The 24,373-nt window shown below is 37.5% G+C and overlaps 1 protein-coding gene across 1 annotated transcript in view; it reads right to left on the bottom strand.

Moving 5' to 3' along the window:
- The window catches only part of LNPEP (leucyl and cystinyl aminopeptidase), a 92,846-nt gene that overhangs the window by 22,865 nt on the left and 45,608 nt on the right, over nucleotides 1–24,373 (bottom strand). Inside the window, 4 exon segments of the mRNA NM_001105291.1 lie at nucleotides 10,617–10,751; nucleotides 12,584–12,697; nucleotides 14,627–14,781; nucleotides 15,732–15,852. Of these exon segments, the coding sequence (NP_001098761.1) occupies nucleotides 10,617–10,751; nucleotides 12,584–12,697; nucleotides 14,627–14,781; nucleotides 15,732–15,852 (525 nt within the window).

Here is a 24,373-nt window from a genome sequence, read left to right as displayed (position 1 = left end):
AAACTAATTCTACAGTGAGCCATTCTGTGAGGTCTATCAGTTACTCCCTGCTTCAGTGTTGTTAAAAATTTAAGTGCTTATATTTTGAAAAACATGCCAAATTTTCTGTGGCATTCCCACCACTATTACCAATGCTCAATGTACCAGATGAATTCATGGACACATTGCTTAGGACAATAAATTACCTGAGCTTTCATAAGTCTCTCCATAGGTAGTACATTAATTTTCTTTCTTTTTTTTTTCTTGTCTTTTTGCCTTTTCTAGGGCCACTCCCTCGGCATATGGAGGTTCCCAGGCTAGGGGTTGAATCAGAGCTGTAGCCACCGGCCTACGCCAGAGCCACAGCAACACAGGATCTGAGCCGCATCTGCAACCTACACCACAGCTCATGGCAACACCGGATCCTTAACCCATTGAGCAAGGCCAGGGACCAAACCCACAACCTCATGGTTCCTAGTCGGATTCGTTAACCACTGCGCCATGACGAGAACTCCATTAATTTTCAATTTTAGCAAATCATGTTGTTGAAGTAACCAAGGTCTCTCTTCCTCTTGCAGAGTCACTTCAGATATGTTTATAACTAATGAGTGTATAGGGCAGTAAGCATATACTAATAATTCAGAGTCAGACATACAACTATTAGGGCTACACTATATTTATCAATGCACATCATCATTATCAATGTTAAAAGAACTGCTACCAGTGTCTAATCAAAGAACACTATCTATCTTTACATCTGTTTGTATTTCTTTCAGTTTCTTTCATCAGTGTCTAATATGAAAGAAACTCAAGGAAACATAAACAGATGTAAAGATATACAGTTTTCTCTGATTGGAAGAATCAATACTGTTAAAATGACCGTACTACTCAAGGCATACTACAGACTCAATGCAATATCAATCAAAATACCAATGGTATTTTTCAAAGACTAGAACAAAAATTAAAAAAAATTGTACAAATAATTAAAAATTTTGTATAGAAACACAAAAAAATCCCACCTAGCTAAAATGATCTTGAGAAAGAACAGAGCTAGAAAAATCAGGTTCCCTGACTCTGGATTATACTACAAAGTTGCAGTCATCAAAACAGTATGGTATTGGCACAAAAACAGACACATAGACCAATGAAACAGAACAGAGAGCCCAGAAATAAACCCACACACTAATGGTCAATTAACCTATGACAAAGGAAGCAGAAATATATAATGGTACAGTGAAAACTGGACAACTACATGTAAAAGAATGAAATTAAAACATTCTTTAATACCACATACAAAAAAATTAACTCAAAGTGGATTAAAGACCTAAACATAAGACCAGATACTATAAAACTCCTAGAGGAAAACATAGGCAGAGCACTCTTCAACATAAATTGCAGTAATTTTTTTTTTTGGATTTGTCCCCTAGAGTAAAGGAAATAAAAATAAAAATAAACAAATGAGACCTAATTAAACTCAAAAGCTTTTGCACAGCAAAGAAAACCATCTGCAAAATTAAAAAACAATCTGCTGAATGGGAGAAAACATTTACAAATGATATTAACAACAAGAGATTAATATCAAACATATATAGACAGCTCATTCAACTCAACATAAAAAAATGATTAAAAATGGAAGAACTAAATAGGAAATCACTAATCATCAGGGAAATGCAAATCAAACAAAAAATGAGCTATCACATCACAGCTGTTAGAATGGCTATCACAAAAAGACCATAAATAACAAATGTTGGCAAGGATGTATACATTCCTACTGTTGGTAGGAATGTATATTGGTACAACCACTATGTAAAACAGTATGGAGGTTCCTCAAAAAACTAAACTTAAACTACCATATGATCCTGCAATTCCACTTTTGCAACCAACAAAAACAAACAAAAACACTAATTTTAAAAGATAATGTACCCCAATGTTCACAACAACATTTTTTACAATTTCCAATTTATAGCCAAAAAATGTGGTATATATACACAATGGAATACTACTTGACCATAAAAAGGAATGAACTTTTGTCATTTCCAGCAACATGAATGGACTTGGAAAGCATTATGCTTAGTGAAGTAAGTCAGAAAGAGAAAGACAAATACTGTACATCATTTATATGTGGGATCTAAAAAAATACAACAAACTGGTGATGACAAAAAAGAAGCAGACTCACAGATACAGAGAACAAACTCATGGTTACTAGTGGGGAGAAGAAAGAAGGGAGGGGCAATATAGGGGTAGGGAATTAAGAGGTAAAAACTCATAAAATAAGCTAAAAGGATATATTATACAATATGAGGAATATCATCAATATTTTATAATAACTATAAATGGAGCATAACTTTACAAAATTATAAATCACTACATTGTACCCCTAAACCTTACATAATATTGTACAGCAACTATACTTAAATTAAAAAATAAAATAAAACAAACCACCTCCTCTGTGAAGCCTTCCTCAATAAGACAGAAGTCACATTTTCCCATCTTCAAATACAATTTATATCATACTTTTTATATCTGCTACAGACATTTCCTCCTCTAGACTGTATACTAGTTTGAGGAAAAACTGAAAAATTCAACTCTTTAAAAAATATTTTTTTATTGAAAAGCTCAACTCTTATGACTAAACAATGCCTAATACCTAGTAGGCACTCGAATATTTTGTAATGAATTTCACTTCTGATAAAAATGTTGCAATGTTAAGTCATCAAAATTATCAGATATGCGGGACTGAACTTAATACCTATTACTTTCTTATTTCTATATTACACTTCACTGTGTTGTTCTATAAATTTATTTATTTATTTTTAAGGGAGAATTGCAATGATTTTTAATTTTGTTTGTTTATTTATTTATTTAGCTTTTTAGGGGTGCACCCATGGCACATGGAGGTTCCCAGGCTAGGGGTCCAGTCGGAGCTACAGCTGCTGGCCTACACCACAGCCACAGCAATGCAGGATCTGAGCTGCCTCTGTGACCTACAACACAGCTCATGGCAATGCCAGATCCTTAACCCACTGAGTGAGGCCAGGGATTGAACCCACAACCTCGTCGTTCAAGTTGAATTTGTTTTCACTGTGCCATGACGAGAGAACTCCTGTTCTATAAATTTAAATACTCATTCTTGTTTCTAACAGTTCCCTTTCTCTCCTACATCACTAACTTTCTGTCTTTATTTTTTTAACCTTTCATTATTTTTTTTCTGCTGTACAGCATGGTGACCCAGTTACACATACATGTACACATCCTTTTTTTCTCACATTACATGTTCCATCATAAATGACTAGACAGAGTTCCCAGTGCTACACAGCAGGATCCCATTGCTAATCCATCCTGAAGGCAACAATCTGCATCTGCTAACCCAAGCTCCCACTCCATATCACTCTCTCTTCTTCCCCCTTGGCAACCACAAGTCTATTCTCCAAGTCCATGATTTTCTTTTCTGTGGAAAGGTTCTATTATGCCTTATATTAGATTCCAGAAATAAGTGATATCATACAGTATTTGTCTTTCACTTTCTTACTTACTTCACTCAAGATGAGAGTCTCTAGTTCCATTCATGTTGCTGCAAATGGCATTATGTCATTCTTTTTTATGACTGAGTAGTATTCCATTGCATATATATACCACATCTTCCTAATCCAATCATTTGTCAGTGGACATTGGGGTTGTTTCCATGTCTTGGCTATTGTGAATAGTGCTGCAATGAACATGCGGGTACATGTGTCTTTTTCAAGGAAAGTTTCATTTGGATGTATGCCCAAGAGTGGGATTGCTGGATCACATGGTAGTTCTATGTATAGTTTTATAAGGTACCTCGATAGCGGTTGTACCAACTTACATTCCCTTCAACAGTGCAGGAGGGTTCCCTTTTCTCCACACCCCCTCCAGCACTTGTTATTTGTGGACTTATTAATGATGGCCATTCTGACTGGTATGAGGTGCTATCTCATGGTAGTTTTGATTTGCATTTCTCTAATAATCAGTGATGTTGAGTATTTTTTCATGTTCTTATTGCCCATTTGTATATATTCCTTGGAGAAATGTCTGTTCAGGTCTTTTGCCCATTTTTCTTTTTTTTTTTTTATTTTTTTTTTTTATTTTATTTTCCCACTGTACAGCAAGGGGGTCAGGTTATCCTTACATGTATACATTACAATTACAGTTTTTCCCCCACCATTTCTTTGTTGCTACATGAGTATCTAGACATAGTTCTCAATGCTATTCAGCGGGATCTCCTTGTAAATCTATTCTAGGTTGTGTCTGATAAGCCCAAGCTCCCGATCCCTCCCACTCCCTCCCCCTCCCATCAGGCAACCACAAGTCTCTTCTCCAAGTCCATGATTTTCTCTTCTGAGGAGATGTTCATTTGTGCTGGATATTAGATTCCAGTTATAAGTGATATCATATGGTATTTGTCTTTGTCTTTCTGGCTCATTTCACTCAGTATGAGATTCTCTAGTTCCATCCATGTTGCTGCAAATGGCATGATGTCATCCTTTTTTATGGCTGAGTAGTATTCCATTGTGTATATATACCACTTCTTCCGAATCCAATCATCTGTCGATGGACATTTGGATTGTTTCCATGTCCTGGCTATTGTGAATAGGGCTGCAATGAACATGCGGGTGCATGTGTCTCTTTTAAGTAGAGCTTTGTCCGGATAGATGCCCAAGAGTGGGATTGCAGGGTCATATGGAAGTTCTATGTATAGATTTCTAAGGTATCTCCAAACTGTTCTCCATAGTGGCTGTACCAGTTTACATTCCCACCAGCAGTGCAGGAGGGTTCCCTTTTCTCCACAGCCCCTCCAGCACTTGTTATTTGTGGATTTATTAATGATGGCCATTCTGACTGGTGTGAGGTGGTATCTCATGGTAGTTTTGATTTGCATTTCTCTTATAATCAGTGATGTTGAGCATTTTTTCATGTGTTTATTGGCCATCTGTGTATCTTCCTTGGAGAAATGTCTGTTCAGGTCTTTTGCCCATTTTTCCATTGATTGATTGGTTTTTTTGCTGTTGAGTTGTATAAGTTGCTTATATATTCTAGAGATTAAGCCCTTGTCCATTGCATCATTTGAAACTATTTTCTCCCATTCTGTAAGCTGTCTTTTTGTTTTTTTGGGGTTTCCTTTGCTGTGCAAAAGCTTTTCAGTTTGATGAGGTCCCATGGGTTTATTTTTGCTCTAGTTTCTATTGCTTTGGGAGATTGACCTGAGAAAATATTCATGATGTTGATGTCAGAGAGTGTTTTGCCTATGTTTTCTTCTAGGAGTTTGATGGTGTCCTGTCATATATTTAAGTCTTTCAGCCATTTGGAGTTTATTTTTGTGCATGGTGTGAGGGTGTGTTCTAGTTTCATTGCTTTGTATGCTGCTGTCCAGGTTTCCCAGCAATGCTTGCTGAATAGACTTTCTTTTTCCCATTTTATGTTCTTGCCTCCCTTGTCAAAGATTAATTGACCATAGGTGTCAGGGTTAATTTCCGGATTCTCTATTCTGTTCCATTGGTCTGTCTGTCTGTTTTGATACCAGTACCACACTGTTTTGATGTCTGTGGCTTTGTAGTATTTCTTGAAGTCTGGGAGAGTTATGCCTCCTGCTTGGTTTTTGTTTCTCAGGATTGCTTTGTTTTGCCCATTTTTCAATGGGCTGTTGGCTTTTTTGCTGTTGAGTTGTATAAGCTCTTTTGTATATTTTAGAGATTAGGCCTTGTCAGTTGCATCATTTGAAACTACTTTCTCCCATTCTGTAAGTTGTCTTTTTGTTTTCATTTTGGTTTCCTTTGCCATGCAAAAGCTTGTCAGTTTGATTAGTTCCCATTGATTTATTTTTGCTTTTATTTCTGTTGTTTTGGGAGACTGACCTGAGAAAACATTTGTAAAGCTGATGTCAGAGAATGTTTTGCCTATGTTCTCTTCCAGGAGTTCGATAGTGTCTTGTCTTATACTTAAGTCTTTAAGCCATTTTGAGTTTATTTTCATGCATGGTGTGAGGATGTGTTCTAGTTTATTGATTTGCATGTAGCTGTCCAGGTTTCCCAGCAATTCTTGCTGAAAAGACTGTCTTCTTCACATTTTATATTCTTGCCTCCTTTGTCAAAGATTAACTGACATAGGTGTCTGGGTTTATTTCTGCATCCTCTATTCTATTCCATTGGTCTGTATGTCTGTTTTGGTACCAGTACCACACTGTCTTGATGACTATGGCTTTGTAATATTGCCTGAAGTCTGGGAGAGTTAGGCCTCCTGCTTGGTTTTTGTTTCTTAGAATTGCTTTATTTTAAAGTTTCATTAACGAACAAAAAGTATGTACCCATCTTCATTTTTTTTTTTTTTGTCTTTTTGTTGTTATTGTTGTTGTTGCTATTTCTTGGGCCGCTCCCGTGGCATATGGAGGTTCCCAGGCTAGGGGTCGAGTCGGAGCTGCAGCCACTGGCCTACACCAGAGCCACAGCAACGCGGGATCCGAGCCGCGTCTGCAACCTACACCACAGCTCACGGCAATGCCGGATCGCTAACCCACTGAGCAAGGGCAGGGACCGAACCCACAACCTCATGGTTCCTAGTCGGATTCGTTAACCACTGCGCCACAATGGGAACTCCCCCCCATCTTCATCTTAAACAAATAAATGATGCTCTTCCTTTCCTTAACCCTATGCCTCCTCCAGTTATCACCCTATTTCTTGTTCCTCCTTTGTAGTAAACTGCTCAAAAGAGCTGCATTTGACATTCTCAAATGTCTGCATTTGACATTCTCTATTTGTTCCTTTACCTTTTCTCTTGAGCCATATTCCAAGCATCACTCCACTGAAAGTGGTTTTATGAAAGTTACTGGTGAACTTCATGGTGTCAAACCATGTCGATTCTCAGGCTCACATTCTGGTAGCATTTAATATGACTGATCACCCACTCCTTCCTGAACGTCTTTCTGCACTTGGCCTTGGCATACCACTCTTTTAATTCCTCCCCTATTCAATGGCCGTCCCTTTTGGTATCTTTGGATTGACATGCCTTATCTTTCTCAGGAATAAATTTTGGCATTTAATCTTCATATATCTTTTTCTTTTGGCCTCGCCCATGGCATATGGAAGTTCCCAGGCCAGGGACTGAACCCATGTCACAGGAGTAACCAGAGCCATAGCAGTGACCATGCCAGATCTTTAACCCACTGTTCCATGAGAGAACTCATCTTCAGACTTCTTTTCTTCTCTAAATTTCTTTCTGGTTGATCTCCTCAACCCCAGGGATTTTAAATGATTCCCAAATTTATAGATCAAACCAGAGTTCCCCTCAATTCCAGACTCATTTCCAGCTCTGTGCCTACTATATATTGTGCACTTCACATGTACTCAAAAGTTGAACTTTTTATTAACTTCCCAATCCATGCCTCCAATAAATAATCTTGTTTCAACAAATAACAACTTCATTTTCCTGGATGTTCAGGCAAAAATTTTGACGTCATCTTTGACTCCTCTCTTAATTCCATATCTACTCCATTAGCAAAGGCTGCTGGATTAAACTTTACAATGTATTCCAAATCCAAGCATGCCTCATCACTTCCACTACTACCACCCTTGTCCACACCTCCATCATCTTGCCACTCATCTATTATAACAACCTCCTAACCAGTCATCTTGACTCCATGTGATGTTGAAGGTAAGGTAATCTTTTAAAAGAAATAAAAGTCATACTATGGTACTTTCTTTATCAAATGGTTTTTCATTCCACTTTGCATAAAATAAAGTTATCATGTCTAATTAGACCCTACAATGATCTGGCTTCCTATAATTCCTCTCACTTCATCTACTACTTTCTCTGTGTTTATTCTACTTCAGACACATTGGCTCCTTGCTGGTGCTTGATCATGCCAAGCAATCTCTCATCTCAAGCTCTAGGGGTGGGGCTCCCCAAGACAAGCCCCTGGTATGATGATGTGTTAGGGGGGGCTCATAGGACTCGGTATATAGTCATATTCACCATATGATTTATTACTGTGAAAGGGTATGAAGTGAAATTAGCTAAGGGAAAAAGTTTATGGGGTGAACAGGTACAAGCTTCCAAGAGTCCTCTGCAGTGGAGTCAGACAGGATGCACTTAATTCCTTCAGCAACAAGTTGTAATAACATGTATGAAATGCCTATCAGGCAAGTTCATTAGCGATTCACTACCCAGGATTTTTATTGAGAGCTAGTCATGGAGGTATCCTCTGCACAGCAAGTACCAAAATTCCAGACTCCCAGAAGGAAAACAGATGCTTAGCATAAACTACATTGTACAGTTTGGGCACATGAGCCATTTTTATCAGGGCATGGTGGGAACTCTTCCAAAATCCAAGTTCCCAGATATCAGCCAAGGGCCAATTTTACAACTATACCTTACTAAGGCTGGCAGTCTCAGGCCTGCTACGTTAACTGATTTCTGCACACAAGCCCTATGCGTTGGTTATTTCCTCTGCCTAGAACATTCTCCTAGAAGTCTACGTCTCATTCCCTCACATCCTTTAGGTGGTATTCACATATCACTGTATCAGTGGTCTTCCCCAACTGTAAAACTGCGTTACCTTTGTCACTCTCATTTCTCTTACCATGCTTTATTTTCATATTGGCACTTACTACCAAACATAATACCTATTTATTTATTCATTTGTATCATCTCTGTCCCTATCTCTGATCCCTGAAATGGAAGTTCCATGGTACAAACGACATAGTCCACCTTGTTTCCTGATGTATTCCCAGCCCCTAGGACAATGCCAAGTACATGGCTGGTACTTGCACAGTTTGCCAAATGACTGAATTCTCATAGGGCAACCTCCATCAGATTTAGGCTTAAAGATTAGGAATATCATATAGAACATGTCTTTCAAACATACTTCCCTCCTGATACGTCCTTCTTGTACACAACAGTGGTAAACTATCCGGTATCCTATTTTTCTCAATTATGTGGGATATTTGCCAGATTCCCAATTCTGAAATAAGCAGTTACTATACGGACGGGGAGGGGTTAGGTATGCTGTGGAGACAACATGCTCAGAAGATGATGAATTCTGGGTTTGGAGAGTGGCGGGGGTGGGGGTCAAAGGAAGAAAGAGCCGTGTAACAACAGATCATGAAATAGCTGTCCTGTATAACAACGGAAGCATACACTGTAACATCTTCTGTATTGGCAGGTCTAGTATGGGCTTTAAAAAATACAACATGTAGCAGTAGCTCTAATTGGAATATATCTAATATAGCTAAGTGAACTCCTGATTTCCTTATTTACCAACAGCACTACCATTCTCCCTGAGAGTCAGCCTTGAACCTGGAAAACATTTCTGCCTCCTTCTTTATCTGCCTGACCCTGTCACCAAGTCCTTCAAATACTTCCCTCCATCCAGGGTTTTTTCACACCCATCATTTTCCTTCCACTCTCATTTCCACTCCTATTTTTAAACTTTTACCATTTCATGCGTGGACTTCAGAAACAATGTATGGTTTTAGGTCTCTTGCCACTTAAATCTACTTTATAAACTGAAACAAGGTAATTCTACTAAACAGTCACTTTAATGAAGCCATTCCTCTATTTAAAACTCTTCTAAAGCTTCCCACTGATTATAGAGAAAAGTCCAGATTCCTGATGGCATTCTGGACCTTCCCCAACCTGCCTTTCTCATCTCTCCCCTACTCCACATATGGCTTCCACTGCAAACATTTACTCTCTAAATAAAAATTTCCTGCCCAGTAGTATTCCTGACTTTTTCTTTGCAGACCCCACCGTCCTATTCTTGCTCTATTCTACTGTACCCATTCCTCTTTACCTGTATTCTTCCTATTATTTAATCCATCTTAATTTTCATTTTCTTCCAAAAAATTTCTCTTCATTATCTCTGGCAAAAATATTCTATACTTGCACTTAGCACGTATTATCTCTTATTGCTTCACAAGTACTCACCCCCCTAAACTATGGATCTTTTGATGACATGAACTGTAACTCATGTGTTTTATATATCTTCCTCTCTGTCCAAGACAGGGATTCAGTTTATGGTCTTAATCCGACAACCAGAGTAAGGAGGCAAACAAGCCGTAACAGTCAGTCCTCCCTCCCAACACAAATGTAAATGGCACTGTTATCCCTGTTCTGTTCTCTGACTTCTAATCATCCTAATCAGGTTTCTAGCTTTCTATTTTGTTTCACCCTCAAACCTCGAGTCTATGTTTTTATTTCTACAATAAAATCCAATTCTTAAAAACTTCCTTTTGCTTACTTGTTTTGGCAGTTCTGACTTTGGAACATACCTCAATCCTGAATAACACAGCCAAGCGCTTAGAACCTTCCCTGGACATAATATACCTGTAGATCTGGACAGTGATCCAACTTTAAAAGATTGTATTACTATTAAGATCAGTTGACACAGAACCCTAATCCCAGAACTTAAACAAGAGACAGAGGGAAAAAAAAAAGAAAATCCAGGTAAAGACAGGACCGAGATTTAAACAGAAAAAAGCAAATGTCTTAAGGTATAACAGGATACCTGAAAAATAATACTTATTTTAATCTTTAAAATAATCTAAATTAGGCAGCTTACTCACTCACATATGAAATTAATTTGTAACCTACTCCAGGTACTTTTTTTTTGTGCATAGCAATACCTTAAAGTAGGAAAGAGAATCAAACATTTCTTCAATCTGTTCTGAAGACTGAACAGACGACGATGATATTGGATGAGATGAATTCAAGGAATCTTTCTTCAGGGTTTTAAATCGAGCATCTAAGAAATCTTCATACTAGCAAAAAAAAAAAAATGAAACAGATTAAGAAACTATGAGCAGTATTAAAGGCAGAAGCAAGTATAATCATTATTTATATGCATTAGACTAATTACTGTTTAAGGTCATTATAAAAAATTAACTAGCTTCAATAAACTTCGGAAATAAGCTTTTGAAAATGTAGGAAGAATGTGGTATTTATGCATATCCCTTACGTTTAAAAATAAAATTATAATTTTCTGGACCCATGGAAAACAGTGATTCCTAAACAGCAGCATAAGGATGAAATAACAATCTACTACTAAAGCAACCAAACGCTAAATCCAGATATTCAAGATGAATATTTAAAAATGGTTAGTATAAATTTGTAAAATAAAATCTGAAATTAAAAAAAAGGAGCTGACTTCTCATACATAATCTAGTTTTTCTATTAAGAAACACTTCCCTTAACTGAGGTTCATTTGAAGTAAAATATAACTCTTAAACAGAAAAGAAATCTTTGAGACCTCAGCAGATGAGCTCCCCTAGATTATACACCAGAAGTTTTTAAACATTCTGGGCACCACCAAGTGGTGAAATTGTATATTCCAGTGCTCAATTAAGTAGCATACACAGATTTAGAATACTTTGCTTAAAAGAAGTTCATTTTACCACTTAAAACTTCTGAACAGTCCCAATACAAAATGTCGGACTGAAAGCTCTAAGAGAACTCCTCTTCTGAAGCAGTCTTTGATCATATATCCAAGAAGTTTAATAGAAAGTCACAGAATTTTAGAGTTGAAAGGGATCTTTATATGTTTCCACCTATTGCTTGAATTCTTTGGCAGTATCTGTCATATCATGACCTAGTAGGTCCAAATACCTCCAAGGAAAAGAAGCATCTCCAGAGTCTGATAACACAGTAACAACATCACCATGCTCTCTAGAACAGAATGATGTTCCAGGTGTTTGAAAATACAGTTTGTAACTAAAAAGGGCAAATTATTTGTCTCTATCAATTTACGTATCACTGTTATAAGAATGATCACAGTGATAATAAAGACAGCACTGCTACAAAATTACCTAATGTCCTTCTCTCTTTATATATAGGATAAAAAGGTTTGTTTTGCAAAAAGGCTTTTCAACTTTATCTAAATTCCCTCAGGCAGAAGGGCCAGATCTATTAAAAACAGAAGGTAGCAAAGGAATTTAAAATGTCTATCTTAATAGCAAAGTATAAAAATAATTTCACATAGTATCAGCTCTCTGAAATACATCAGTAAATAAAAGCGTAAATTTTTAAATTTTTTAAATGATTTTTATTTTTTCCATTATATTATTGGTCTACAGTGTTCAGTCAATTTTCTACTGTACAGCAAAGTGAACCAGTCACATATATATATATATATATATATATATGTGTATATATATATATATATATATATATATATATGTGTATATATATATATATGTATATGGCTATATCTATCTATATACACATTTTTTTTTCTCATATTATCCTCCACCATGCTCCATCACAAATGACTAGATACAGTTCCCAGGGCTATACAGCAGGATCTCATTGCTTATCTATCCCAAATGCAATAGTTTGCATCTAATAACCCCACGCTCCCAGTCCATTCCACTCCCTCCCCCTCTCCCTTGCCAACTGCAAGTCTGTTCTTCAAGAAAAAGCATAATTTTCATTGTCAAATGTCAAGAGGTATAGAGCTCAGTAACAAGGGTCAGTTTTATTGCATCTTTCTAGAAGCATTTTTATTACTCCAAGTGCATGGAAAATACATGTCAAGTCTGATTTCACTATTTCTCCCCCTAGCAATCAGAGTAGGGCTAACAAAGAGTGTACTTACGCTGGAGAGCTCTTGAAATATTTTTTCCAAAGAGAAATATTCCATGAAAGTAGCAAAACCTTCATTCAGCCATACGTCGTTCCACCACTGCATTGTTACCAGATTACCGAACCACTGCGGAGATAGACAAACTGCTAACCAACCTTACATTCTCAAGAATTTTCTAATAATTGAATTGTCAGGTTAATTACCTACAGATTACAATTACTTAAAAATACACATTATAATTAAGACAAACTACATCCAAATTAAAGGCTTACAAAGAAATGATATTTGTAAGATAAATTCACTTTAAAAGTGAAAATTCAACATTTTACCTTAAAGGAATCAAGTGAGAAAGACAATATGCACTTTTATCAATTTAACACACACTACTAGGTAAACAAAAACAGTTTTAGTCATGTCACTAAAACTTCCTATGTAACGAAATTATTCTACTTTCTATTATGAAATTAGTAGTATTATTTTCCATTGTGTCTACATCATGAAAACCAAAAAATAAATTCCTATGCGAGAGATGTTCCTGCAGGCAGAGGGCCTGCACTTCTTTCTGTTCTTGAGCCTGGTTCTCCTGAGTCACTCAAGTTGAGGGCAGTATTTACAAGATTCCCAAAAGAATTCAAACAACATTCTCTAAGAAAGTTGGCATGCAAACAAATAGATGAAATAAGAAAGACCTTTAAATGGCTTTTTCTTTTTCTTTCTCTTTTTAGGGCCACATGTGCGGCACATGGAAGTTCCCAGGCTAGGGGTCGAATAAGCAACATGGTATCTGAGCTGTGTCTGCGACCTACATCACAGCTCACAGCAACGCCAGATCCTTAACCCACTGAGCGAGGCCAGGGATCAAACCCACATCCTCATGGACTCTTATTATTTTCCACAGTGGATAATAATAGATAACAGAAATTTACTTTTTAGTTTTCATGATGGTTGTAGACACAGTGGAAAATAATATTACTAATTTTATGAAAGAAAGTAATAGCGGGTTCGTTACTGCTGAACCACAATGGGAACTCCAAAATGGCTTTTTCCATGAGGTAGTAAGAAAAAATGATGTGAAACTCCCCTAAAAAACATCTCCAAATCCCTGAAATAAAGTGTGAGATGAAGGGTGAACAATTTAGCCATTGTGGCCAAGGGCTTGTAGGTATTGAAACAAAACATGTTTGAGAATAGCAAAAGCATGTTCTTCAAAGATATTGCCTTAAAACTTGTATCTGAAAAAGATGACTACTAAGCCCTAAAGAAGATGTAAAAGAGAAATACTCCTCCAGTGGTTCTGGCCCAGAGCCAACGGGCCGAGAGCAGATCCCCTCACAACAACGCATCTCCGTGCCTACTGTAACAGTAATAAGTAAGCACACGCTTCAGGTGCTCAAGTCTCCTGTAAGTCCTCACAAGGGCTGTAGAACCGGCAACAGCCTGTGTCTGAGCCAGGCAGTCAACTGAGCAGAGCATGCCCTACTCTCATCTTCCCACCATCAGGACAGCCCCAAACCTACCCTTCCCTGACAGGCACCATATCGAGGGCATGACAGAGACAAGGTGTTGGGGAATAAAGTGGAGGGTTCATGTACCCATACAATTTTCTTGCTTTTTCTCTACATCACACAAAGTTCCTTTCCTCTCCCAAATTAAGAACCCAGTTCTAGCAGAAGACAAAAAATTAAATCTAGTCCTGACAACTACAGTCCAAGGGTTGTGAGAAGAGAATGCATCTTAGGGAAAGGTTTCTTCCCCATCAAGTTATACTGTGTGGCTGGCATGTGTCAGAAGCGAAACAGCTATGTATTATGGGGGGAGAGGGGGAGAGCGAGCTGTTGAGGAGAGTTTGGTTCTTCAAGGCTCAGGGCTGCCACTTATTAGCTGCATAACTCTGGGCAAGTAACTTACTAAAGCTGAGTCTCAGTTTTTACATCTGTAAAATGGGATTACTAGATAGCATTTTATCTGAAAATTAAAACTGTGTTAAAAAAAGCATCATTTTATTATGAAAGGCAGACCATGGGTATGAGATATAACAGCCTTGGTTGCTGATACCTGATGCGCCAGCTCATGAGCAATGATTTTGGTAACCAGTTTTCTATCCGTCACTGAAGAAGTATTATTATCATAGAGAAGTGTCTCTTCTCGGAAGGTGAGCAAACCCCAGTTTTCCATTGCTCCTGCTTCAAAGTCAGGAATAGCCACCAAATCTGCACAAAAGAAGAAAGAAATGATCAATTTTCCCCCAACAAAGGCACTCCCTAGTTAAAATCAAAATATTTTACCTGTTAGTCTATCATGGAATCAGAAAGCAGTGAGTTCATTTTATACTCCTTAGGAACGGAGCCTTCTTGGCCCTGTAATGCTCCTCATCTATCTGTCATCTGAGGAAGACTTGATCAACCCCCAGTAGGGTCACTGTTTCTATGTCCCTAAATCCTTCAAAATGAATAACTTCTGAGAGCCACGACAAAATGCAGAACCAACGTTCTTCTGTCTAAAACCAGCTCCATGTTGAACAGCCCTGAAATGCTCTTGCTTTACTGAGCTCCCATTACTCTCATTATTATTTGAATTATGAATTTCTTTTTCTTTTTTTCTTTTTTTTTTTTGACCTAGAAGGGCCGCACCCGCGGCATATGGAGGTTCCCAGGCTAGGGGTCTAATCAGAGCTGTAGCTGCTGGCCTTTGCCAGAGCCACAACAATGCCAGATCCGAGCCGTGTCTGCAACCTACACCACAGCTCACGGCAACACCGGATCCTAAACCCAGTGAGTGAGGCCAGGGATGGAACTTGCAACCCCATGGTTCCTAGTGGGATTTGTTAACCATTGAGCCATGATGTGAACTCCCTGAATTAGGAATTTCTTAGGAAATTAGAATTAGTCAAACTCCAGACTAAGTCCTAAGTAAATTCCCAATAACACAGCACTTTGAAATAGCCCCATAAACTTCTGTTTCAGGCTCCACGTTCAGATACATTCATGGAATCTAAATAACCTTAACAAATACAAATTTTAAAGCACTAATAGTGTTTCTTGGTTTTCTTTTAAAATAACTTTGGCAAAAGATCTTTCTTCAAAAGGCAATTGCAAAATGAATCCAATGATGAACTTCATTATAATGGTAACGAAAATCAGAGGCACTGTTTGATTCTTACCCAATTTCTTTAGTGGGTACTGAATTTCAAAGTAGTTTTGATAAAACTCAAGAAGCTTCACAGTTGTTTCCAAGGCATGGTGAACTTGACCAATCTTTTCTGGGACAGCATATATAGAAACCTACAAGGAAACAGGTATGATGTAAGGACAGGTGCAATTAAAACGGCATGATATTCAGGTGAACACCGTCATGATTAGCTTATCCGAGAACTACATAGAGAGGTTTGAGATTTCTACAGACAGAAACTCTTGCTCATCGTTCTTTTAGCCCCTGTAAGATTTAGCAAGTCACTTCCACACATACAACAATGTTCAAAACACTGATTCCTTTTTTTAAAAGGTTAACATAATCTCCAAAATAAACTATTTTGAATCAATATAAACTTATAAAAATCTGCCTGTTTAATTTTATGATATTCTTCTCTTCCTCTCTGTTACCGCAGTCACTGTTCCTTGCCTATGAGCTATCGAATTGTGAATTATTTGAAGGAGAAAACTAAGTTTTCATCTTTTTAGCACCTATCTCGGTGCCTGGCATTGAGCAGGCATTCAATACAGAGGAGTCACAGCTTAGAAGGGGTTTAGTTCAAACATAAACACCTAAGACAGAAATGGCACATTTGCTGACATTACCCTGGGAAAACCTATCAGAGACCAACACGTTCTCTTTCAGTAAGTATGGTTCAGCCAGTTTTTATCCAGCCTTGAAACAGCTTCCTTCCTTTGAGTCACTGGCTTGTTTTTATGGACCATGTTGTATCAAAAGTAATCACACCTCTCAGAGTGAAATGTTGACTGAGTGGCACACAGTCACCAATACCAACTAAGGGGATAACAGGATTCATGCCCCCAATGCCTATTCACTCAAGGTCACGTGCTCCAGAGAAGAAGCACTTACCCATGTTATTTAAACTGGTATTCTTTCTCTCCTTTTCTGATTAAGTATTAAGTTAAACACATGTGATATGACTAACCATGTATGTCTTATCAGTAAAGTATCAACAAGCAAAATATATATGTATGTAGGACGAGGTCACTGTGCTGTGCAGCAAAACTGACCCAATGAGCTGCAAGTCAACTATACTCTAATAAAAATTTTTAAAAAAGAATGAGGAGTTCCCGTTGTGGCTCAGTGGTTAGCGAACCCGACTAGCATCCATGAGGACATGGGTTTGATCTCTGGCCTTGCTCTGTGGGTTAAGGATTCGGCATTTCTGTGAGCTGTGGTGTGGGTCGCAGATGCTGCTCAGATCCAGCATTGCTGTGGCTATGGTGGCATAAGCTGGCAGCTTCAGCTCCGATTGGACCCCTGGCCTGGGAACCTCCATATGCCATGGGTTCAGCCCTAAAAAGACCAAAAAAAAAAAAAAAAAAGAATGAAAGAAAATAGGCTATATGAAAACTATAAATATAAAACCACATGCAGAGAGCAAAATGAAAGGCAAAGTTTAAGCAATTATATTAAAAGCAGTAGGTTTTAAAGAGCAATATTCATTGTTTTTCAATTGACTGAATTAAAAAAAAAAAAAAGTCTTCCGTACCCAACTTGGGAAAGTAGGATATGGACAAAACCCAGCAGAAGATAAAAGCCTCAAAATAAAGATCTCAACAGGTGGGAAATGGAGACCTACTGAATAATTCATCATCTGGAAAAAAATACATTGGTAAACTCTAAACCCAAATTAATTTTAGTCTCTCATTAAAACACTGAAAAACTGTCAGCACTTTCTAAGAGGTTAAATAGATTTCAGCCATAATTGTCTTTATGTGGGGCTTAGTCTACATAACACATGCATTAATCCCAGAAATACAGAACTAACATGGCATAAAAATTAAATGTAAAAAAAAAAAGCTTTAAGAAAATGTTTTAAGTAAACAAATGACCAAATTAAATGTATGAGCTCTGTAGTTACACTGCCAGGTTTAAATCACTGCTAGTTGTATGACCTTGAGCAGGTATTTAACCTCCATCTCCTCATCTAAAAAATGGTGATAAAGGTCGCTCTTACCCTAATAAGGTTGCTGTGAGAATTAAATGAGCTGATACACATAGGGCTTATTTTAGTGCCTGCCACAAAACAGGTGTTCAACAAAGGGCAGTTATTATCATTATTACAAATAGAGTCCCATTAGAAATGAGGTAAAATATGTGTGAGTGGGGCATCTGAGGCAGCAGTTACAGGAAGAAGAATCAAGTGTTAGGACGGAAGTTAGCCATTTGAAAAAATGGCGCTTTCTAAAGTAACTATGGAAGCAACCTCACCTCTCACGTCATGTGGCCAAGGGTACTTCACCAGCCCAGCACTCAAACACCTGCAGCCCTTGGTACAGGGCTGTAACCATAGCTTACTAATTCGGTGAGCACCTGCCAGAGCAACTACAGGCTTTTCCTGCAGACGTACACACTTCCTGTTTCATCCCCCCTCCCAGGCCAGTGTCAGCACAGAACAAAACAGAACAAAACAAAAGCCTGACATGCTCCTCCTAAATCTCTAACCACCATGATACATAACTGCATCAAGACCACTTAGACTTTGAGACAAGTCTTCATTCTCTCTGCCTATCTTTTTCCAGACTTATGTTCCAGTCAAGGCAATCACCCAGAAGATGCTATCCCAATAGAAACACCACCCATATATCCCAGATTCCTCCTCAACCATCCTCCTGCTACATACACCACTGAGCCACTCCCATCACTTGTGTGTGAAAGCACCTTTCCTTAGAGGAAAAGTAAAGGGAAAAAAAAGAAAGTCACATGAAGCAGAAAGCTGACCAAAGGATCCACTTAGTCCCACTCCTGGAATACAATGATTAGGCAGAAAGGTAGTTTGGTATTTTCTATTCTCTTTTTGTTTAATAAAAAAAACATGTTATGAATTCTCACTAGAAATAAATCACTTGGTCACTATAATTATTAATATAATTATTATGATGCTTGTTTTAAGAGCAACAGAAGCAGTAAGAAATAAAGAGAGCAAACTAGCTCCACAAGGATGTTTTGTGCAGCACTCTGGTAAGAGCACTTCAAACACTGATGGATGCCAGTCAACTGGCCCTCAGGCCTTAAGACCTACAACTTAAAACTTTTCCTGCTAGATCTCTTACTTAGATCTAAGAGATTTCTAAAAGATACATAAAATGTGTGTAAGATCTCCTGGTGAAGTTTCAGAGAAAAGTTAAGACTGGGGAATAGCAGATTTGTTAGGTTTAACTTACTCTGTTCCTTAATTTAATAAAAAGTAAGAATTAGATAAAAGCAAAATCAGAACCAAACTTCATCCCCCCCCTCAAAGAACAATAATAAGGCCTGTAAGATTTACAAAGAAAATACTGCAATCTTCCAACACTAATTTTCCTGAAATACACCAGCCTTCCTCAACAGACAGGTGAACACACACAAAAAAGCACAAATTCCTTTAAAAAAAAAAGACAAACACCAGAATGAAGTTTATCCAGAACAATTAGCTGGGACTTGAGACTTGAGGAGAATGATATAAATGATGTATAATGTCCCTAGCTGGTGGAAGTATACTTGAGGTAGAAATGCTGTTAATGCAAATTTGGAATTAAGTCCATGTTCCTGACTTAATATGACTAAAATAAAATAATGATTTCACATGGATAATACTATTGAAGGTTCTGTTTGAATGTTAAATAGATGTGGTAGCCATATCTGACTAACCACCAATGGATTGAGAGTCTACAAATTAGACCTGTTTATGGTAAAAACAAAACCAGGCAGTGGCAAAAACAAAGCAAAAACCTCAAGACAAACTGATAAAGCAGTGTATTTTAAAACTGGCCTAGGATTTTCGAAGTAATTATGGCATTCCTAAATGTATGGCATTCTTAAAGGAACACTGAAAAGTGGACAGAAATGATAAAACAAATGCTCCTCTTTTTTTTAGGTCTTTGACAATATAGTAGTCTTTATCAATGAACAGGAGACATTTAATAAGCTGCAGTCAACTTTGACATTTTCAGTTGTTTGCTAAGACTGACATGAGTAAGTGAAGCCCTACTACCTGATTTTTGAAGCTTGTGAAATAGGCCTAGTGTCAAATATTACAAAATAGAATCCATCCTAGAGATTACAACATTTCAGTGTACCAAAAAGCCTTTGTTAGACTCTAAGCCTGAATTTCTGATCTCCATACCTACTGAAATTATGTCACTTGGCATAAGAAGCAGTATATTGTGGTAGTATGATTCTGACTACCATTTACTAGCTAAGTAATCTTGGGTCAATTACTTAACCTCTCTGAGACACTGTTTCTTTATCAGCAATATTAGGCAAATGCCTCCCCCTCATTTAGTTTATAAAATAAAAAGATGTTTGTAAGTAAGAGTTTAAGACATCTGCTAACACAGAGTATAATTTCAAACATGCTAGATTCTTCCACATTCCCTAATGAAAAGAGAAAATTCATAAAAAAATTGTTTATCTGTATAACATCAATTTTTTTAAAACACATTTACTAATAGGTAGCATTAAAATGATAAAGATTATTTATATCTACAAATATACATAGGAGTTTACAATATATATATGCATAGGGAATAAAGAGAAGGCACTTTCTTTGTGTGTGTTACATTTGCCAGGTACTGAACATTTTACAGGAATTAAAAAAAATTAATCCTTGAGAGGGCAAGCTAATATAGGCCATATAGTACTAGAGTTGTTGAAGGTGAGGTTTAGAGAATTACAGAGCAGTCTGCCCAGGCATACACAGCTGGAGGGCTATAGAGGACTGATCTGAACCCAGGTAGATGCCAGAGTCCATGTTTAACAACATTTCTTCCTAATACATGTAAATGGAAAGCAAAAAAAAAAAAAAAAAAAGTAACCTGAAGCTCCTTTCTCTCCAGTCGACTCTTGAAAATGAAGAGTTAGAGGTAACAACCCTCTGAGCCGGTGAAAATCTGTGTAAAACTTATAGTCCGCCCTGCGCATCCAAGGATTCAAACAACTGTGAACTGTGTAAGACTGTAATATTTACTCTCGAAAAAATCCACAGTAAATGGACTTGAGTGATGAAACCCATGATGATTAAGTATCAACTGTTGTGGACTAAATATGTATATATGTGAGTGAGTATGTGTGTGTGTGGGCGGGGGGGGTGTATAAGGGTATATCTGAGCAACGAATAGTTCAGCTTGGCTAGATAAAAGAGTTCCACTAGAGTAACTGGAAATATAGCTAAATTTTTAAGACGGCCTTGAATATCACAGAATGATGAGTTTGAATGTAATCCTACAGGCAGAAGCCAGAATAGCTGCTGAAGGACAGAATGAGAGAGAGATGGAGAGAGGGGCAGAAGGATAGAGGAATGGATCGGGGGAGGGAGGGAGGAAGGAAGGAAGAGAAAGAGAGAGAGAGAAAGAGAGAGGCAAAGGGGGGGGGATAGAGGGAAAAGAAAAAGCCAAGATGCATACATTTTGGGATAAAATAAAAATGCTGGGGGCTTTATATCAAAGAGTGTGATAAGAACTACAACAAAGATGTAACTAAAGTGCTATGAAAGATCAGAGAGAGAATGATCAATCCCAGCTGGGGAAAAAATGAAACAATTCAAGGAGAGGGTGGTACCCAGCTGGGTCTTGAAGAAGCAAGATGATTCTTAAGATTGAGCCTTTTAGGTTTTATCAAGGCTGCAATATCTTCATCATGGACTAAATGTGGGATACAAAAGTTAGAGAGATTAACTGAAATTTTTCAGGTTTAAACCAGTCTTAATATCCTTTCGAAAGGACTCTGAGGAGTTCCCGTCATGGCTCGGTGGAAATAAATCCCACTAGGATCCATGAGGATGTGGGTTCCATTCTTTGGTTTCAATTCGACAAAAATCTAAAGGTGAGTAAATCATATTAAGCACTTACTCAAAGCAGTTTACACTTAGCCTTGAACAGGAGCAGGTCTCCAACCTTTAATGTTGAGCATAAAGTCATACAGCAGTGTTACTACCCTTACCTCTAAGAGTTACGGGGTGGACATGATAATCTTTTCTAACAGAAGGAGAATGTCCTTCTTAGTTAGCAAAATAAGATCCAAATGTACTGTGATTAAAATAAAGTTCTTTAGTCTAGAAAGAAAACTGAAATATAAGTGAATGTGTGCAAAGGGTAGAAAATATTCCCTGGTGGGGATCAAAAATATGAAAAAAATTAAAGAATTTCATCACACTTCTATCATGAGAAATAATCATGTTTAGTTTTAAAAGACTCCTTTCTCCTTTCATTTTATTAGCTTGTGAAGATACTAGCTTTTTTAGGTCTCTACAATGAAATTAAGGCAAAATATCCAACTAATCTTTTACAAACAGATTCGAATGACAAAGAAAAGCAGAGGAGCCTAATAAGAACAAATGGTCAATTTGGACAAATTACAGATATGGCAGACATTTAAATAATCTCTAAGATGAAGAAAACTCAATCAAGACTTGCTTTTTTTTTTTTTTAATGGTACATTTAAATAACTTTCACAACCTGGAGTTTTTCCTCTAAGTACATTTTTACACTCTCTTTTTAAGACTGCACAATGTCCTAGATTTAATGTTGTCATAAATTTTTTTAAGTTGATGGAAATATTCAATATTTATGATACCCAGAATGGTAGCCACTAGCCCTAAGAACACTGGAAATGTGGCTACTGAGACTGAGGAAGTGGATTTTAAATTTAATTAATTTCTACAGTTTAAATAATATAATTAACATAGTAATGTGTAAGTTTAAGGTAGAAAGCATGGGCATTAGATCCACTTACATATTGTGAAATGATTACCTCAGATGCATGAGGTAATCATTACACTTCCATTACCATACATAGTTTTTTTTTTTTTTTTTTTGCTTTTTAGGATCTCACCTGCAGCATAAGGCAATTCCCAGGCTAGGGGTCAAATGGGAGCTACAGCTGCTGGTTTATACCACAGCCACAGCAATGCAGTATCTAAGCCTCGTCTACAACCTATACCACAGCTCACGGCAACACCAGATCCCTGACCCTCTGAGTGACACAAGGGATCAAATCCGCATTCTCGTGGATACTAGTTGGATTTGCTGCCACTGTGCCACAATGGGAACTCCCTCTTCTATTTACTTATTTATTTTTCTGATGAGAATATTTAAGATCTACTCTCTAAACAACTTTCAAATGTATAATACAGTATTAACTGTAATCACCATGCTATACATTAGATGCCCAGAAATTATCTGATAATTGGAAGCTTGGACCCTTTGACCAACATCCTCCCATTTCTTCCACCCCTCAGGCCCTGACAACCACCAGTCTGCTTCAATGAGTTCACTTTTAGATTCCACATTTAAGTGAGGTTATACAGTCTTTGTGTCTCTCTGTCGTATCTCACTCTGCATAATACCCTCAAGGTCCATCCATGCTGTTCCAAACAGCGAGATGTCCTTCTTTCTCATGGCTGAATAACATTCCACTGTGTGTGCATATATATATATATATATATATACATATATATATATATACACACACACACACATACACACACATACACACCATATCTTTATCCATTCATCCACAGATAGACACGTAGGTTGTATTATTGTGAATAATAATATTATCACTGTGAGTAATGGTGCAACAAACATAGAATAGCAGTTATTTCTCTGAGATCATGATTTGATTTATGTCCCTTAGATAAATACCCAGAAGTGGATCGCTGGATCCTATGGTGATACTTTTTTTAATTGTTTGAGGAACCCCCATAGTGCTTTCCATAGTGGCTATACCAATTTCCATTCCCACCAACAGTGCACAAGGCTTTCCTTTTTTTCTTTTTTTCTTTTTACTTTTTTTGTTCTTTTCTCCACATCCTTGCCAACACTTGTTTGTTATCTGTCTTTTTGATGGCAGTCATTTTAAAAGGTATGACGTGGTATCTCTTTGAGGTTTTGATTTGCATTTTCCTTCTAATTAGTGATACTGAGCACCTTTTCATGTATCTGTTGGCTATCTGTATGTATTCTTCGGAAGAATGCCTATTCAGTTCCTCTGACCATTTTTTAACTACATTTTTTTTTCTGCTATTGAGATATATGAGTTCCTTATATGTTTTGAATATTAATCTCTTATTAAAGATATATGGTATCTGATATTTTCTTCCATTCTATGGGTGGTCTTTTCATTTTGTTGACTGTTTCTTTTGAGGTGCAGGAGCTTTTTTTGTTTTTTGTTTTTTTGTCTTTTTGCCTCTTCTAGGGCTGCGTCCATGGAATATGGAGGTTCCCAGGCTAGGGGTCGAATTGGAGCTGTAGCCACCAGCCTATGCCAGAGCCACAGCAACTTGGGATCCGAGCCATGTCTGCGACCCACACCACAACTTACGGCAACACCAGATCCTCAACCCACTGAGCAAGGCCAGGGATCAAACCCGCAACCTCATGGTTCCTAGTCAGATTCGTTAACCACTGCTCCAGGATGGGAACTCTGAGTTGCAGAAGCTTTTTAGTGTGAGGCAGTCCCACTTGGTTTTGGCTTTTGTCACAGGAGTTTTTGGTGTCATATACAAAAAACTGACGTCAAGACCCATGTCAAAGAGCTTTTTGTCTGCTTTCTTCTAGGAATTTTATAGTTTCAGACCTTACATTGAAGTCTTTAATCCATTTTATAAGA

The sequence above is a fragment of the Sus scrofa genome, chromosome 2 (genome assembly GCF_054392235.1).
Source record: "Sus scrofa isolate SSC_HxYL_T2T_F1_AM1 chromosome 2, Sscrofa_HxYL_maternal_Yorkshire_Landrace_v2.0, whole genome shotgun sequence".
Lineage (NCBI taxonomy): Eukaryota > Metazoa > Chordata > Mammalia > Artiodactyla > Suidae > Sus > Sus scrofa.
This window is presented reverse-complemented; position numbering and strand designations above follow the sequence as displayed.